Here is a 19,044-nt window from a genome sequence, read left to right on the forward strand (position 1 = left end):
AATTTGCATTTATTGTGTATATTCTGTTAACAAAACAAAAGAAACAAAATATATTTCCCAAGTATCCCCTCAAAAGACCTAAAAACAATAACTGACCCATTGGCAAAGGAGTATCCTTAGCATCAAAATGTGGTCTCTAAATATCATTTTTAAAAGGAAAGGGAGCTCCTTCAGAGAGATGGCTGTATCCAGGTCAAGGGCAGAGTGAGACTGGAATGACCTGTTACAATAAAGAGCGAGGAAACCATTAAAGATGGCTGGGTCACCACCAAAGGACCCAGGAACCGGCTTGAAGAGACTTCTACTGGTCAAAGCTGGGTCAATTTAGGCATCAAAATAAAATTTTAAAAACAGCAATGTCTGGAAACTAAATATGTTTAAATCCCTGAATTCATGACACTAAAATAAAACAAATCAAAAACCTCTGTTCATCTTTAGATGACACTAGCAACAAACCCACTCTGAAAACTGGTAAATACAGGCAAAAACTCAAGCATTTTTTCCTTCCTTTTCTATATAAACAGTATGTCAGGGTCATCAAATAGTTGAGAAAAATTCTACTCAGAAAAATTCCAGCCCCTAAGTGAAGAGGGAATGTTAGAATATCACCATGTTTTCATGCCTGATGAGTGAATGGACTGAGGAAATGATTAGCAATTGCTGCTAAACTGATCTGGAACATTGAATGAATGGATCAGACAGACAATACCAAACTCACGGACTGATTTTAATATTGATAAAAGAGAGCGACAACCAGACCCTATACACCTCCTGAAGAGATGCAAGTGGAAGAACAAAGAACTATCCAACTGAACCAAATTCTGAGCAAGCCTCAAAAAATCACCAGTTTACCAGATCAGAAAAATACAAATATAAAATCCAAGGAGTTAAGCAAAAATCCTATAATTACAATTCTGAATTAGGAATATAAATTTGCATTTATTGTGTACATTCTGTTAACAAAACAAAAGAAACAAAATATATTTCCCAAGTATTCCAAGGGGATGGAAGAACATATATGGCCGCAGGGACGCAATTAGCCAAATTCCAGAAGGTGGAAAATTCTACAGGACAACTGACCCAGTTTCTTCAAAAAATTAAATGGCAAAGCGAAAAAAAAGGGAGAGGGCATTATGAATAAAAGGGGACTTGAGGGTGCCTGGGTGGCTCAGTGGGTTAAGCCGCTGCCTTCGGCTCAGGTCATGATCTCAGGGTCCTGGGATCGAGTCCCGCATCGGGCTCTCTGCTCAGCAGGGAGCCTGCTTCCTCCTCTCTCTCTCTCTGCCTGCCTCTCTGCCTACTTGTGATCTCCGTCTGTCAAATAAATAAATAAAATCTTTAAAAAAAAAAAAAAAAAAAAAGGGGGACTTGAAAGATATGTCAATCATTATAAAATGAATTATGCTCATAGTAAAAAATGTAGAAAAACTATGAAAAGATAATGGAAGAAAAAAGATTTGCATCTAAACATAACATGTGGGCCTTGTTTGGAACTTGATTCGAACAAGCCAAGTGAAATTAGGAGACATCAGGAAGTTAAACATTACTGGGTATTTTTTAAGAAGAAGAAATGATTATTTTTAGTATGGTATTGATGCAATTGTGTTAGAGGAAAAAAAAAGACAGAGAGCTAGAGAGAAGAGAAAAGGAGCCCCTTAAAACAGCTCCCTTGGTGAGGCTCCTCCATCAGCTGAAGAATTCCCCAAGAAAGGGGTGTGAGTGGCCCCATGATGCATCCGCTATGCACAGCTTTCTGGTATTTTGTTCTGGAAGAAGCAATGATGCGATGTCTAGTGGCTCCCTGTCTTCCTGGTGCTTCTCAAGAAAGATGCCTACGTCTCCTGGGCCTGTCCAGCCTCAGTTGGGTCAAGCAAGGGTCAGACTGAACGCTTTACCTGTTGAGCCTGGGCTTGCTGCTGCTGCTGCTGCTGCTGCTGCTGCTGCTGGTAAAACGTGCCCGCGGGCTGCTGGGGAGGTGGCGGCTGCTGCTGGGGAGGTGGCTGCTGCTGCGGCTGCTGCTGCTGCGGCTGCTGCGGTTGCTGCTGCGGTTGCTGCTGCTGCTGCAGCTGGGGCTGCTGCTTGAGGAAGAGTTGCTGCTGGTGCTGGGGCGTGGCCTGGGCCGCAGTGGGCAGAGCCTGGGCTGGAGTGGGCTGCGCCTGCTGTGGGGTGGGTGGAGCCTGCGGCTGCTTGGGCTGAGACTGTGGTAGAGGCTGGCTGGGTGGGGGCTGAGTTTTTGGTTGGGGAACACTGGCTAAAAGGCCAGGCTGATTGCTGGATCCTGTAATGAGAATAAACTCCATATAAGGGCTCCAAACTCTTCCAGACAAAAATGGTTTGCTTTCTCTTGCCAAAGAAATGGAGGGGGGGGGTGGTGATAAGTAGACAGATAATCCCAAAATCCATGTGCCTCTGTCTTTGCATCTTCTTGCTAAACTATGTGCTTAGTGTTTTTCAAAACAAGGTTCAGGGACAAGGTTCAATGCTTGCCTCCTTCAGAAAGCCTTCCCTTATTCACCATACCATCTGTCAATTACTCCTTTAGTCACCACCCAAGTCCATATTCAACTGGCCTTTGACGCTAGTGTATTCAAATACAATCTTTGCACTTAAAAGCTTCGGGACAAAAGCCTTCTTTGATATTTTACATGTATCTACATATATACATGTATGTAAGTTACACGAACCCAGTCTAGATGCCTGCCTATGAGTAGATGACCACCAAATTCACCAAAAGCAGCTTCCTGGTAGGGAAGTGATGACTAAACTCTGTTACTGGATAATTTAAGTCCTCTAAACTAAATCACCTCATTAGAACCAGAATACCAAAACATGGAGTGGAAACAGATACTCTAAGTAGACAGAACATTAAAGAAACAACGCCTCTGTGTCAAAAAAGAAGAGTCTTGTTTCTTTCAAGGCCAAGAGAAGAATATGAAATAAACATGAAATCATGGGATGAATGGACCAAGCCAGAAAATCAGGGTCAAGACTAGAAAAAATAGAGGTATCATGCTTCAGTGGTCTTGGAGGTCCCCTGCAGAATTCAGTGAGAGGACTCCCTTTTTATCAGCTACGTGCCATATAATTTCAGTGCGCGCTTACCCCCTGTTCCTCAAGGCAAACCATTATTCCTCATGTGCCTCTGGATTCCATTTCTGAAGCAAAAGTAATCTTCCCGAGACTTCCATTACTGACCGGGATAACCAAGACGTGTACCAAATTTCAAACCGAGTTACTGACCTGCAGCCTGGGGTGGGGGCTGAACCGTGGCCCTCTTTCGAGGTGTCAGGGCTGGCTGGATGGGAAGGATCCCTGGGTTTGGCTGAGTCTGCCCAGCCTTAGGCCTCTGCCGGGGTGCAATTGAAGTCTCTGTTGTGGGAATGGGATCTGTCAGTCTAGAAAAGGAAGGGAGGGGGGACAAAGATTTACATTAACGTGGGGAGAGTGGGAGAGGAGCAGACAGAGCACTTGATGGACTGGCTTTCCCCTCCACACTCATCCAAACCTTCCAGACTGGCTTAATCGACATTTGTCAAAGGGTATTCCACAGGATGTTATGTGTTACTCGATGTTATAAAACAAGGGTTGGTGGGAAAGAAATTTAACACACTAATCAATATACATCAAGTCGATTTCTTTCAGCAGAACTTTTCATGGGTCCATGTGCCTGGAGAACTTTGAAGAGAGTCCTATACCTGAACTTGGAATCCTTCGACCTACTAATTCCTAGGATTTCCCAGAATATACTTTGGGTGATAATGGAAAGGGGTTTGAAACAGGTGTTTTTCAGATATAGAAGGAACTCAAACTTGGTTAGAACTAGTTATCAAAATGGTCTCTCTATCATTAAAAAAAGCATATAAACGAGTGACTCCAATAAGGCAACTAGAAGGAATGAGTAAATAATTCAAGATAGAGGATTTGGGGACTATGACAGGGATCTATTTCCTCAATATACATGTACCTCTTCTTCCCAGGGGAAGAACTTCTAATTACTGTATACCTTAAATTTATTAATTTTTAATTTTTAACTATTTTTAGTTAAATTTTTAACTACTGGACACCTTAAATTTATACAATGTTATATACAAAATATATTCCAATTAAAAAATTTAGCTAGACTTCACCCAGAGTAAAAATCACATTGTCCAGCCTCTCTTATAATCAGGTGTGGCTATGTGTCGAAGTTCTGGCCTTACATGGGAAATCAAATTGTCACATGGCAGTTTCCATGGTATGCCATTTGTCTCTCTTCTTTGGCTACTCCTTCATCTGTTGCTTGGAACAGGAAGTTACCGTTTCGGTCTATGAGGTCATAGCTACAATCGTAGGGAAGGTAGAGTGATAAGCTTGAAGAAGCCTGGGTGTGGGGCAGAACTGCCAAACCAACCATGGACTACTTACCTCCAGTCTATCTTTTATGAGCCACAGTCATTTTGAATGTTACAGCCAAATCTAATTCAAATTAACACAGGGAGGACTGCTGGGTGGTCTTATTCCTTGTGATAGGGTAAAAATTCAGGGATAACTTCTGTTCATTTAGAGTAGTTCAGACAGCTGGCTGCCATCTAACTCAGAACAGAGTAGTGGTCTTTTGAAAATACACATTGGGGAGTGTAACTGAAGTTATGGCCAAAACAAATGAGCTTCACGACTATTCCCAAAATATGTCCGGTACATTCTCCACGAAATGTAAGACAGGAAGCAAAGCAGCAGGTCCCATGTGCCTTCCCCATGACATATCTCCAAGGGATGTCCACTGGGGATCCTGAGGCTTTCCTTTGCAATCCTGCTAGAGGGATGCTCTTGTGTAGGGTAGAGAACTTATAATATAAAAGCTATCATATTTGGGGAGGCTATAATCTGGGGAAGGAAGGTAGAAAAGAAAACAGGCCAAATGTTGGAGAAGAAAGGTAGAAGAATAATACAGCCAACAGTGAGAAAGTCCAACAGATGTCTGTCGTAACCAAAAGTTAATTAAGAATCTCCACACTGGATGGATTTCTCTCTCTCTCTCTTCTTTAAAGATTTATTTATTTGATAGAGAAAGAGAGTGAAAGAGAGCGCGAGGAAGGGCAGAGAGAGAGAATCTCAAGCAGACTCTGTGCTGAGTATGGAGCCCAACACAGGACTTGATCCCACGACCCTGAGATCATGACCTGAGCCGAAATCAAGAGTCGGACACTCAACCAACTGAGCCACCCAGGAGCCCCTTGATGGATGTGTCTTAAGGGTAAAATCTTAGAGATAAAAGGATTTGGGGTCAGAGAAAACTATATTTGAGCTTGCTTCCTGACTGACTGTGTGATGATAGGTATGCCATTTGACCTCTTCTTGCTTTGGGTCCCTTCTGTAGGAGATGGAGAAAATAATACATCATGAAGCAGATGTGAATATCAAATGCATCAACGACTGTGAAACCATTTTTATAAACTGCAGAGTGCTCAAAATGTTAGTCTGAATGGCCCTCAATATGCTCTGAAAAAATATCTTTAAGCAGGAGATCTGGCTCTAAGTTGTCCCATCTATGTGTTTGTGTGCAAATCATTCAATGCATAGAACAGAGTAAGAACCCAATATGGATGCTAGAATTCTGGGCTCTTTTTTACTAACCACATATTGATTGATTACCTTGGGCAACCTATAATTCTGAATCTGTTTCCTCATCTGTAAAATGAGAACAATAATGGTTCATAGATCTACTTCAAGGAAAATAAAGTCATCTTATTTATATAAAGGGCCTTATACGGTATCTGCTATACACGATGCCTTAAAGAAGAGTGGTTACTTTAATAACAGAGTCAGAAAGAAAAACTTAACTTCTTGGGACTGGGGAGCAAATATGGTAATGCAAATGAAATCAATGTAAATTACAGATAGGACACCTTAGCCCCAAATCTCTGGGCTGTAAGGCCTATGTATTCTTGAGCATTCTGGATCCATACAAACAGTTTCACAGTCACTAATGTTCACATGTGCCTTATGATACAGGTATGCTTTTCTTCATTTGACACAACACAGCACCACTCAGAGCGGTACCGGTCATTGTCACTGTTATAAATGCGGGCCTTTGTGGGGCTGGATCCTTGCTTAGCCTCAGTACCTTCCATATTTGGGTCTAGAGCAATATGGGCATAAACCCGAATACTCAGCTAATGAGTTCAACCCCAAAAGCAATTTCCAGAGGTGAGCACGGCCAACTTCAGTAAGGAACAGACTACAAAGTAACATTGTTATTGATTATTGAAAATAACACTGTTATTAATATTGTTTGCTGAATTCGTGAAAAATAAGTCTTCTTAACTTTTGGAGCCACATCAGTGTTTACATTTATTCCATAAACATTTAAGAATGTTTTAAAATGTATAAAATTTAAAATGTACAAAACATAAAATGTGTAAAATTATTTTACCGTTCTATTAAAATTCACATATTCCCATCTAGGGTACTGGGTTGACAGTCTGTGACTCATGTTTCCTTGCCACAGGAACATGGCAGAAAAAAGAGGTATACACATCTCTATGACTACCCTCGGAACCTGCCATTTGGAAGCACGGAGACCAAGAGGCTGTGCCCCGGAGACCTGCGGCTTGGAAGGGGTCCAAAGGCTACGTGCCCCCCAGCTGCTGTGCTACTGAAATCCACTGCCATGCTCGCTCTGAGGCTATGCTTCCCACGGGCTGCTCCCAGCCTCTGACCCCAAACATAGGGGGATTAAAGTAGGCCGGTTCCTGGGATATGGGGCTCCTCTGATGGCTGCCTTTGGCTTGAGGATTCCCTGACATCTTTGGTGAACCTTCCGTAAACTGTCTGGTAGTTTCTAGGTCACTTCTACCTACCCTTCCTTCCTCTCTCTGAATCAGACTTACATCGCCTTCTGACAGTTCTTCCGGCCTTCTCTGGCTGCTTCTCTGTTTTCCCTCCTGGTCAAATAAAATCCTAGCTTCTTCAGTCCTCTCTTGGCACCTGCTTCTTGGAAGACCCCATGTTACCTGGAAGGTGATTACCTAAGATCCACAAGCTCTTTTGCTGTTCACCGAGTCTGTGCCTTGACCAGCACTCTTTTGAGGTGGTCAGGGCCACAGAAAGTAAGGAGGAAAGGGAGGTGAAGGACTAGAGTAGAGAACCAGGCTACATGAAGGCCAGGACCTCTGTTTAGGATGTTCTTTTTGGCAATATTTTAAGTCAGCTGTTGCTTCTTCTCTGAATGCTCCTGTGCTTGTACAGCAAAAGAAACAGCTGTGGAGTTCTTGGTTCTCTTTCAAATGTAGATGGTTGCGTTTCCTTATATTCCTCCTTGTACTCCCAGGAAAAGACAGAGCTCGCTCTCCAGCTCTGCGCAGCCTCTGGCCATGGGAGCAAACCGATAACCAAGCACCTTCCCCTGCCACTGTGGTCACTGGCACAGGACCTGTGCACACTTGGGCGGTTCTTACCTGGCCTTTGGCTGGGTCTTTTTTGCAGCTGCCTCACTGGCTTTCACTGGCTCAGGAAGCTTTGCAGGAATGGGAGAGTTCTATAGAATTGAAAGGAAACCACAAAAGGACATTGCAGATTTCTTTGTGAATGAATACCAGCATGACTAGGCCAACAGAAATACGTGTCCGGGATTTTCCAGCGTGGCTTCCAGGCCCTGATGTCTAGTAGAGGGAAGTGAAGTTAACCAAGGGTAGAGCCCACTAGTCTCCGCCCCCTTCAGGGAGGCACCTTATCAGAGAAGAGGACAGAGCAGCCAGAGTCAGGTGTGCTCCTCCTCCACCGCTCCCAACCTTCTGGACCCTTCGTTTCCTACCACACAGCTTGGAGGTAGTGTTGAGAATGGAATGGGAAAGAGATAACGGTAACCTGATAGTTGTATCAGTAAATAGTAAACCCATACTATTTAAGCTATGAGCTAGACCTGACAGAAGTCAGTGCTGACTAGCAGCACATCCAGCTGGGATTCATTCCATCTTCTGTCTTGAACGTTGGGAGAAAACCAGAGCCATGAACCATGTGAAACGGTTGCAGCACTGGGACTGTCCCAGTGCATGAGGCACCCGTTGACCCACAAGGCCAGCAGAACTCCTACTCCCTGGATTGTGCACTGGCCACCTAATACAGGGTCCAACTCTGGAGGGAGCACTCCTATCCCCAACCACAAGACAACTGCTTAGCACTGCTGAGTGAGTACCAAATGGCTTGAGACTCATGAAGCTGACTTTTAAAAAACCAGTTACCAATCTGAATGCTTCTAATTATACTTCAGGTTATTTAACTTAATGAATGGGAAAGTGGGGCAGCAAAAGAAAAAAAAGGTAATGTTAGGCTCCGTACAAGATTCCTCATTTTAATCTGGAAAGCTGATAAATGGAATACTAGTCATAGTAAATGGTCAGGCTTTTAGGAGGGATCTTCCATTTCCTTCATGTGTCTAGGTGGGGAGAATTTCTGCTAGGATATCTCTCCTTGCTTCTCTTCCTTTCTCCAAGCATACCTCTCCCAAGGGAGAAGCGTAACTTATTTGATAGGACTGGGAGAAAAAAGTGAGCTCACCTGGCTCACCTGTGCCCTTTCTCCTTTGAGAAGCTGTCCCTACAAAATCAGGCGCTCCCTGCTCCATCATGTGGATCTAAAGTTGGGGAGCCTGACTGGTCAAGCTTCGTTCTCTAATTCAATCTTTTTTTTTTTTTAATTTATTTGACACAACAGAGATCACAACTTGGCAGAGAGGCAGGCAGAGAGGGGGAGGCAGACTCTCTGCTCAGCAGGGAGCCTGATGCGGGGCTCAATCCCAGGACCCTGGGATCATGACCTGAGCTGAAGGCAGAGGCTAAACCCACTGAGCCACCCAGGTGCCCCCTCTGATTCAATCTTATTAGCAATACAGTCAACACTCTGAGTTCCATCTGAATGATTCTCATATCTGATTCCAAAAGTGGGAGTGAAAGAGGAGTGTTATTTATTAGTACCTTTAAGCTCCAACAGTGACATCATGATTGATGTTCACGATTGGGAAAGTTCACGATTGGGAAAACTGGGAAGACAATTTCAGATTAGAACTTATCTACTATGGCATGCATTAGTAAAATATTTAAGGAAGCTGGATCACACAGGAAAAATATGCTAAGACTGTAAAAAGGGGGTTTGTAAGCACTGTACTCTGAAAACTGTTGAGTGCAGAGTTTAGGATTACTAAATGTAGAAAACATTCCTATGGCCTGATGTGTGTGAGGAGGGTAGCGGGAAAGGAAGGACGGTAAGTTATAGATGGTGGAGAATAGAAGCAGAATCAAGAAAGCTCTGCTGCAGGAAAGGAGAAAAGGGTCAAAGGGCTTATGTTCCAGTAGGTATGGGAGCAAATTCAGAGACCCACCTCAGGAAGACAGCCTGCCTTACCACTGCTAGGGAAACACAACAGGCACATAGCTCATAGTGAAATGTGGAAATTAACAGGACAGTAGGTTGGTCAATCTTCACCCAAAGTACTCAACTCAATCCCTAGGGATGATTTTTTTTTTTTTTTTTTTTTGGTGTAACACCTTAGTTTATTAACTAAATTCTATGGGAAAACTGGATTTTCTTTATAGTAATTGCTTCACAGTTAGCTTTGCTTGCATGCCCCCTACCACACAAAACAAGGGACATCTATATTCATTAAAAGCTGGTTTACGATCCAGGAATTTTAAATGACAATTTGATAATATTTACTTCCCCCTAAAAAGCACCTTTCACATACCTGTACATTAGGAATTGGGCATTCTTTCTTGAGTAGTTTAAATGAGAAGTAGGACACCTGGTAAATATCTGGCCTTTTATCCGGGTCTGGTTCCAACATATACCCTAAGACAAACATATGTGAACATATTTAATAATACCCTAATACTTATTACATTAGCTAGGAAACATAATTTCTCTGTTATCATTTTTTTTTCATTTTTATTTCTCATAAAAGTCAAACAGTGTAATTAGCTTTTTCCCTCCCCTCTCAGAAACCAAAGTTCTAACTTCCCTAAAACTTTTAATATATACAAGAAAGTAACAAAGTTTCTGAACTGAAACAAAGATACTTGAAGTTCACATTCTGTGGCTTGGACAACAGAGACTCAAGCAAGCTCTCATTATTAAAGTAACCACCTTCATATTCTGGTACCTATGAAGTTATGAGCTTCTGGCTTCCTTATCTTGCTAAACAAATGATTATCCTTGATATTTATAATCAAAACTTATTTTTTTTCACTTTCTTTCTTTCTTTTTTTTTAGTAATCTCTACCCCCAACATGGAGCTAGAACTTGTGACCCTGATGATAAAGAGGCACATGTCCACCAACTGAGCCATCCAAACACCCCTCAAAACTCAGATTTTAAAAAACTAACTTATTACTCCTTTGTTGGGGATATTAGCTGGTTTCCATTCTAAAAGAAATTACAAAATGATAAATATATCTCTACTTTTACATATTCTATACGACATTTGTTTATTTCCAGATCCTTTAAGCTTCCACCCTTTCTGAAGCTGGAAAAATCCCCAGGAAAAACATCTTTGTGAAGACACACAAACATACACATGCATACATACAAACAACAATGCAAGGTCTTACTGTTTAAGGAACCAAATGAATGGTCTGAACACTAAGGCTGAAGAGGCTGCAGTCTTGTGAAGGCCTTGCAGAAGAAGCAGGGTTTGGGGGCGCCAGGGTGGCGAAGCTGGTTGAGAGTTCAACTCTTGATTTTTGCCTCAGGTCATGATTTCAGGGCTGTGAGACTGAGCCCCGCGTCCAGCTCCTGGCTCAGCTGGGGCTCTGCTTGAGATTCTCTCTCCATCTCCCTCTGCCCAACCCTAGTCCCCAGCTCGAGTACTTTCTCTCTCTCTCTCAAATAAAGTAATTAAAAAAAAAGAAAGGAAGGAAGAAAGAAAACGCAGGATTTGGGCTTGAAGGCAGGAAAGAATTAAGTCGGTCAGGGGAGAGAGGGAAAAAAGATATTCTTGGTGAAGGAATAGTCTGGGCAAAAATGTACTTGGGTAAAAGGCAAGGGAAGGCTCTGTTGTGAGGAAATGCAGGTGCCAGAGGGACAGAGAGAAATTTCCTTGTCAGAGAACACAGGGAAATAAGGCTGGCTGGGTGGGGTGGAACCAGAGTATGAAGGGTCTTAAATGCCATGCTAAGAAGCTGGGCCCTCCTGTGGGACCATGGGCGAACAAGGAAGTTTAATATGGGGACTTGCTAGGGGGCCGCTGTGTAAGACCGATCTCACCGTGAGGCGGTGCTGGACTGACGGACTGAGTAGAGAGGCTAGTGGCCACCCCACCCTACAGGCACACGCTGACCCAGTGTGTATATACTGTGGTGACAGGGATGAGAACAGAGAGAATGTGATGGCAATAGGAGAGACTCCCAAGAATGAGCACTGCCTAGAAAACGCCTGACTATACTCTCTTGTGAGCCAAGTCCAAAGAAAACCTTAAGTTTCCATTATCCCAGCTTGAATGGTGACACCACTGATAGAAACTGAAAAAAGAGGGGAACTATGTATCGGGAGTAATTGGGCAAGAACAATAAATTTAATTTTAGACCTGTGACTTTAGGTTGACTATGGAAACTTCAAGCAGTTTGTAAAGAAATAGGTCAGAGTTTGGGAAAGATATCAGTGTTACAGACACTAGTGAAGAGTTATTTTTCCTAATATGAATGGCTGTACAAATGTTAACAAATGTAGTCCCTAAAATCCTACCATTCTAGCACCAGATGTGGCCATTTCCTATATATCTTTCCAGTCTCACTTAGGTAGCTCCAGTTCTAGAATAGATACACAGTAGTCCCTCCTTATCTGGTGTGGGAGAGGGGGGAGGGACAAGTTCCGAGACCCCCAGTAGGAGCCTGACACCGCAGATAGTACTGACTCCAAGAGATACTGTTTCCTCCTATACACACATAAGTATGATAAAGCTCAATTTATAAATTAGGTACAGTATGATATCAACTAACAATAATAATAAAATAAAGTATTTATAACTATATGCTACAATAAAAGTTAGGGGAATGTGGTCTCTCCCTCTCTCTCAAAACATCTCATCACACTGTACTCACCCTTCTTGTGATGACGTAAAAGCATAAATGCCTGTGTGATGAGATGTCATGAGGGAATGACACAGGCATGGTGACATAAGATTAGGCTACTACTGACCCAACTATACATGGGAAGTAGGATCGTCTGCTTCCCAGTGTGGTCAGCAGTGGGTAGCTAAAACCGCAGAAAGCAAATCCGCGGATCAGGAGGGACTACTCTCCTGCTTTACCTCTGAAAACCATCCAACAACCATTAAATGCCACACTCTGTCTCTTTAAATTACCCCCCCACCAACACACACACACTTTTTGTTTCATAAACAGAGGAAGTGGATTGATGAAATTGGCCCAGTGGAATGGATAGTTGCCTAAAAGCTGTAACTACGTTACCCTGGGTAAGTCACCTATACTTTCTCAGCTTTGGCTTCCTTATTTGTATAATGGGGATAATTAAATTTACTATATGAGATTTTAAAGAATTAAATAAGGTACAAGGAGGCCCTCAACAACTGTCAGATGCTCTACCCATATCTCCTTCTATTTTTTTCAATGCAACCCCACCCGGGACCCAAACGGGGCCCCAAACCATCCCAGGACTTATACCCCATCATGGTTAAAATTTAGATGCTAAATCCCCTGACCAATGTGAAAAGATGATAAACTATCTCTCTTTCACATTTAAGTACAAGTGCTTGTGCAAAGATTACTCGTTCTACCATCTGGTTAATGAACTGGCACATATGCTCGCTAGGATGATGCAGAAGAGTGGGGCATCTAAAAAAAACACTTTAAACCAAGCACCGAGTTTAAATGCTTGTTATCAAAATCCAGTGATTAACCTAAAGAGAGAAAAAAAAAATCTTGTTCCACAGAGTTATACAGTCTTAATTATGTATTCACTCCAGCCAACGCATGGCAATCATTTCAATTTGAGTTGCTTCCAGTTTTGCAAGGATGAATTTCTTATCACTTGATAAGAGTCAGCTGGACTCTTTCATATCGACTGCAAGAGAACAGAGCAGTTCTGTGCCGCTCAGAGCACAGTTGGGATTTCTGCTCAAGTGCAAAAGAGCTTAGATTTCTGGTAAAAAGTCCTATGACTCTAACTAACACTGTTTTATGTCATCTTTGAGTGACCAACCATTACCGGATGACTCATCTTTGTTGCATCCAACCTGTCCCTCCTGCAATCCAGTCCCTCTGTCCCCCAGTTCATTCCTGGAGATTAGAGGTAAACACATGAAACGAGAAACTTTAAATACTTACTAATTAGGCAGTGCATGTCTTGGGAATATCGAGAGTTATCAGGAATTGTGAAGTTTCCATCACAAATTGCCACCTGACTCTCTCCAAATGGCAAAGTGAAGTAGCATAATTTATACAACAAACATCCGAGAGCCTAAAAAAATAAAGCAGATTGCTACAAGTGGTTTATTTACCATAACTGCCGATGGGTCTACTGAGAGATACTGGCCTCGTCCACATTTACAAGCAGATACAAACACTCTGTACTATTAACCTATCAGAAACTTGAATTTATAACTCAACACCACTATTTAGCTGCTGACGTACATTATTTCGACCATCATTACCAAACTGTGTTCCAATAAGGAACAAGCATTTCAGCTGTTTTGCTCTTAAGAATTAGTAATGCATATATGAAAACCACCTAAATAAAGGGCAGGTCACCTGAATAATTTTCACAGAACTCTAAAGTCATTTCCTTTGACATCCTTCATGAGGCAGTGGCTGGTCACCTGGAGTGAAGAATAACCCTGAGGGTCAGGAGACAGTGACATGGTACAGTGGCCACTCTCGCTATGGCACTGTCTGCATTAAACTTGGGGGTTTATGGTCAAGACTGCTGGTATCTGAGGTGCGGATAGGTTAGTTGACACCTACCCAAATGTCTGCCTTCGTAGTGATGATTTTGCCACTGTACAGGTTGACCATTTCTGGTGCTCGATAGGACAGCGTTGTGTATCTACAATCAAGAGATTTGTTTTTTGTTAAATATGTCAATGCTATAATTAAAAACCAGGGGTAGCAGAAATAACTTTTTATTTTTTTCTTTTTTTGCATTTTAAGTATTTTTTTCCATTTTATTTTATTTTATTTCTTTTCAGTGTTCCAACATTCATTGTTTATGCACCACACCCAGAAATAACTTTTTAAAAACACATACATTAAATTTAAAAAGTCTAGTTCCCTGCAAGCAATCCGCAGAAGAGAGCATGAAATACCAGTGCAGATAAAATGAAAAGCTGTCCTTGGTCTATCCCCAAGGCCCTCTAGAAGCAGTCCTTCTATCCGATAGCACGAGGAGACCCAGACACTGAGGCACTTCAATAAACACTAAAAGCAACTCTTCTTGGGTCCTCCAATGATAAAATCTCCTACAAATCCTTGTTGTCTAATAGTGTATTTATACTGTATTCTCTGATTCCTTTTTAAAAACGGCAATTCCCCTTGATTTGGCTCAACTCAGACATGTCATACAGGCTGAGACACTGGAGAAGGGCAGAACGGGGTGGGAGGGGGTGCTGGAAGAGGGATGAAGCAACAGTCTTCCTCTTATCTCTGGCTCAAGTAAAGACAATATAAGCTCAGCTTCAAAGTGGAGTGTTTGATGTTACCAAGCACATGACTCTGCTGCTCAAGTCTCCAAAGCCCAGAGGGCACCATGGTTCAGCTGTCCACCAGCACCATGGACCAAAGTCTTCCTGCCCCAGCTTGGCTGCTGGGGATGAAGCAGGAAAGGAGACTGAAGATCAGGACAGAGGTGTGCAGACGAGACTGCTGGTTTATTATTGGTATTAGTGAATGTTGTTGCCTGTGAAAAACCTAACACTCTGGACATGAAGGGGAAGATGGTTCAGGTTCCTACTGGAGCCAGAAACCTAAAGATGCTTTTTCTCATCCAAGTCACTGATTCAGTATCTGTAGAGACTTCATAGCCCTACTTACCATTAACTCCACTAGACTGGTGGGCTCCTTATGAGCAAGAAGGAGTACACAGCAGTGCAGGCTTCAGTGGAAAGTACATCCAACTGACTGATAATGTCCAAGCTGTTGTGATTCCACTTGAAAACATCACAGTCCTTCTACAGTTTGTGAACCATGCAGCTTTTTAAGGACTATGTGACGTAAGTCAAAATATGTATATACAGTGATCACTGGGCCACTGATAAAGTACTGTATGATTCCTTCATTTTACTCTACTGATAAATGCTTATGGATCCCTTCCACATTCTCCACTTATAATCAGACACCCCAACTTCCAACATGATGACCTGAGACAAGGGGCACCAAAACCAGCACCATGGTCTTCCCACCCTGACCTTTTCATTCATAAGCTCAAAGTACGGGTGCAGATCTGGTCATGAACAAAACTCCAAGAAAGGAGGAAAAGCTTACTTCTTAATTTCGTCTTCTACTGCATTGACTCCCTCAGTTTGTGGATTCTGGAATTTGTTGGTGGCACTTCCAAAGTCACATAGGACGTAGTGGCCTCGGTCGTGCAAGAGGATATTTTCAACCTGAAAAACATTTCCCCACCACCCATTCCAAAGTATTATTTAGTGATGCATATGAAAATCTGGTTCAGAGTCATATAAATATTTTACCGCTGATAATCCTATTAATATGCACAGGAAAGTTATTCCCCTCTAAGTATCTTGAGAGGGGTCATCCCAAGTGAACAAAAAAGCAAAGCGTAGTAACAGGGTGAAATGACAATAGAGGGGACAAGCTGAGGAATTCCACAATGCGCAAGCAAGAGTCCCATTTTCCTAGATTTCCAGCCCCATTTCTCACCTCTGCAGAAACAGTCCTAATACTTTCTTTCTTTTTTTTTTTTTTTTAAAGATTTTATTTATTTGACAGACAGAAATCACAAGTAGGCAGAGAGGCAGGCACGGGGGGCGGGGAAGCAGGCTCCCTGCTGAGCAGAGAGCCCAATGTGGGGTTCAATCCCAGGACCCTGGGATCATGACCTGATCCGAAGGCAGAGACTTAACCCACTGAGCCACCCAGGCACCCCTAGTCCTAATACTTTCAAGCCTGCGTATCTTTCCTCATGTTCTTCTTTCAGGCTAGAATGTTCTCTGTGATCCCACCTTCTTACCCAACTATCAATATCCCATTCATCTTTCCAAATCCAGTTCAAATGGCACCTCATGTTTGAAGCCTTCCTCAAGGACCCACTGAGACAAATGTCACTCCTTCCCCCCGGTGCTTCAGCACCTCATTCTTCCTGATGTCGATTATTTCACTGGGCCTTATACACACATATATCAATTTCTTTACCACACTACATTAGGATTTCTGAAATAATAAATATTTGCTATATTTTAGCTACTTCTCAAAGTGATTAAAGGCCTGTGGGCAAATGTGCAGTTTTCTTATTAAAGTATTATTTTTTTATAGATGAATTACTTGGACAGTGGGTTAGCAGTTCCAAGTAGAAGGGACCTCTGGTATCAAAGGACTATGCTAATGAAAGAATAACTTCAAGATGGTGGGCGCATCTGTACTCAAGATGTACTGAGTAACTAACTGTTGGTATAGGTGAACTGAGCTGACTAGTGTGTTGGAGGACAGACCTGGCTCATGTGGGCAGTAAAATGGCAGCCAAAACATCTTGTTGGGCCAGCAAGTCTGTAGTCTCCATTGTCTTTTGTTATCAGCCTTCCAAGGACTGATTACCTTTAGAAAACAAAGGCAAGAGTAGACTACAAACTCCTTCAAGACAAGCACCATCTCTCTCTCTCTCTCTCTCTCTTTTTTTAAAGATTTTATTTATTTATTTGACAGGCAGAGATCACAAGTAGGCAGAGAGGCAGGCAGAGAGAGGAGGAAGCAGGCTCCCTGCCGAGCAGAGAGCCTGATGTGGGGCTCAATCCCAGGACCCTGAGATCATGACCTGAGCCAAAGGCAGAGGCTTTAACCCACTGAGCCACCCAGACGCCCCAAGACAAGAACCATCTCTTAATCCTGTTTGTAGTCTTCTCTACCAGGGCCTAACATAGTGCTTGCTATAGAAAATGCTGGTTGAATGGAAACACACTTAACACCGTGTTTGTGTGTGTGTCCGTCTGTCAGAAGCGAGACAAAAAGCCATCAAATGCCCGGGCCATACCACTACTACTCTTCCTTTAAAAAAAAAAAAAAAAAAAAAAAAAAAAGGTCAATTGTGAAAGTCTCTTGTTCCCATACTTGTTTCTATACTTGCTTTAGTTCTTCTGAGAATTACATTATATATTACAAAAATGTTCACTGTACATTCTGTACCAGCTAAATCTACTACCTAAAGCCTTTGCTGCAAACTGATTCTTTTGTTTATTGTTTTTTACTCCTATCGAGTCTCCCGCTTGTGTTGTTATCAAGGGTTTTGTTATTGTTACTGTTAACTCACTTTCCTTGGAATTCATCTGTGGGAAGCCTTGGATGCCTAGGTTTAAAATCTCTTTTTCTTCCTGAGAGGATGCCCTTTTGTACCTGGGGTACCATTAACCTATAATCACTTGAATCTAGAATCTTGACCTTGGGATTTTTAGCCACATAGGCAGGGTGAACTACGGCCACCAGCTCTCGTGGATATGTTCTTGGTCCCCAGAGACAAGGCTGAGGTAAGGAAATATTTCTATCACCTATAGCTTTTTATAAAGCTCATCAGTTTAACTTATTTACACAAAGTGACACAGTCATGTTATCCTGAACATATATTCACTTTAGGAATCTAAAATAATTCCAACAACGCAATACTAACACTCGCAATCTAATTCCGAGGTTATAGATTGGCTACCACTTATGGAGATTTTACTATTATGAGTAATACTGTGCTCAGCACCTCACATGAGATTATCCTCATAATAATATAATAATATCCCTGTTGTACAGATGCAGAGGGTGAGGCTCCCAGTGATGAAGCTGGGAAGTAAACTTAGGCAATTTAATTCTAGAGAAAGGTAATTAATTACTTTCCTGTAGGGGCAGGAAGCAAGTTAGAAGCAGAGCGTTACTCAGGGTCCTCAGCCATAATACCCTCCAACCGTGGTGGGTGGTGAGTATGCCCTGTGTACTGGAGACATGCTTAAGGACAGGGTTGCCTTAGTCCCTTACGTTCAGAAATGCCCCATAAAAGGAATTGAGTCAATGAGGAACCAGGTGACTAATTACTAGCCAGGCTGCTTGCTCAGTGTCTCTTTAAGCATTCCCTGCATTGCCTGCTTTGTTCTTTTATTCAACAGCTCCATTTGTCAAATCGTAGCCATTCTATGAGGCCTTGCTCGAGTTCTAACTCCTCAGTACAATCTTCCACAGCCTGGCTATAAAATCTGTAGAACTTACTGTCCACGAGGGATTGCTGAAGGAAGATGTTCAGACCAAGTTAAGCCACGCCCATTCCTTGCTTATCCCCTAGTCCATGGGTGCTGCATTTGAGCTCCATTGGAGAGCCGAGCCCTTGTGACAGACAATATGACTGATAAGCCTAAAATATTTACTATCTGGTCCTTGGCAGGAAAGTTTGTCAACCCCTGTCTGTAATCATACTATGCCCATGTGTGTACTACAATACCCAGGTAGGATTTCACATGCCACGTACCCTTCGATCCCTTATTCAGTATCCCTTAGTAGCAATCTTCCTTCCCCGCCTTCCCCACATCACGGGAAACACGCATCTCCTACTGTACATGCACTGCCCCTTCAAAATTACTGTCTATACTGCCAACGCTACAATGTATAATCAGGGGACCAAGAAGTTAACTCACTTCAAAACACAAACAAGGTAGTTCCAGAGACCAAAGTCACTGGGTTAGAGGGAGGAGGTAAACCAAGTAAAGACAGAATGATGATGCGGCACACTGGAGTTTTTGTTCTGTTTTTATTTCCCTCAACCACCACTTTTAAAAACTAGGTTTGTGTTTCTGGTTAGAACTCTGATTCTGAGTGGCAGAACTCAGCATTACACTCTATCAACCTGGTCCCCACCTCA

General features: G+C 42.5%; 1 protein-coding gene across 16 annotated transcripts in view; it reads right to left on the minus strand.

The window, feature by feature from the left end:
- AAK1 (AP2 associated kinase 1) overlaps positions 1-19,044 on the minus strand; it is a 174,186-nt gene that overhangs the window by 48,844 nt on the left and 106,298 nt on the right. For all 16 annotated transcript variants that reach the window (XM_059187880.1, XM_059187881.1, XM_059187879.1 and 13 more), the window contains exons 6-12: positions 15,465-15,586; positions 13,950-14,031; positions 13,314-13,446; positions 9,719-9,822; positions 7,437-7,516; positions 3,241-3,395; positions 1,896-2,278 (exon numbers count right to left, since the gene is read on the minus strand). In XM_059187880.1, the coding sequence (XP_059043863.1) occupies positions 1,896-2,278; positions 3,241-3,395; positions 7,437-7,516; positions 9,719-9,822; positions 13,314-13,446; positions 13,950-14,031; positions 15,465-15,586 (1,059 nt within the window). The remainder of the gene's footprint in view (positions 1-1,895; positions 2,279-3,240; positions 3,396-7,436; positions 7,517-9,718; positions 9,823-13,313; positions 13,447-13,949; positions 14,032-15,464; positions 15,587-19,044) is intronic.

This window comes from Mustela lutreola, chromosome 9 (genome assembly GCF_030435805.1).
Source record: "Mustela lutreola isolate mMusLut2 chromosome 9, mMusLut2.pri, whole genome shotgun sequence".
Lineage (NCBI taxonomy): Eukaryota > Metazoa > Chordata > Mammalia > Carnivora > Mustelidae > Mustela > Mustela lutreola.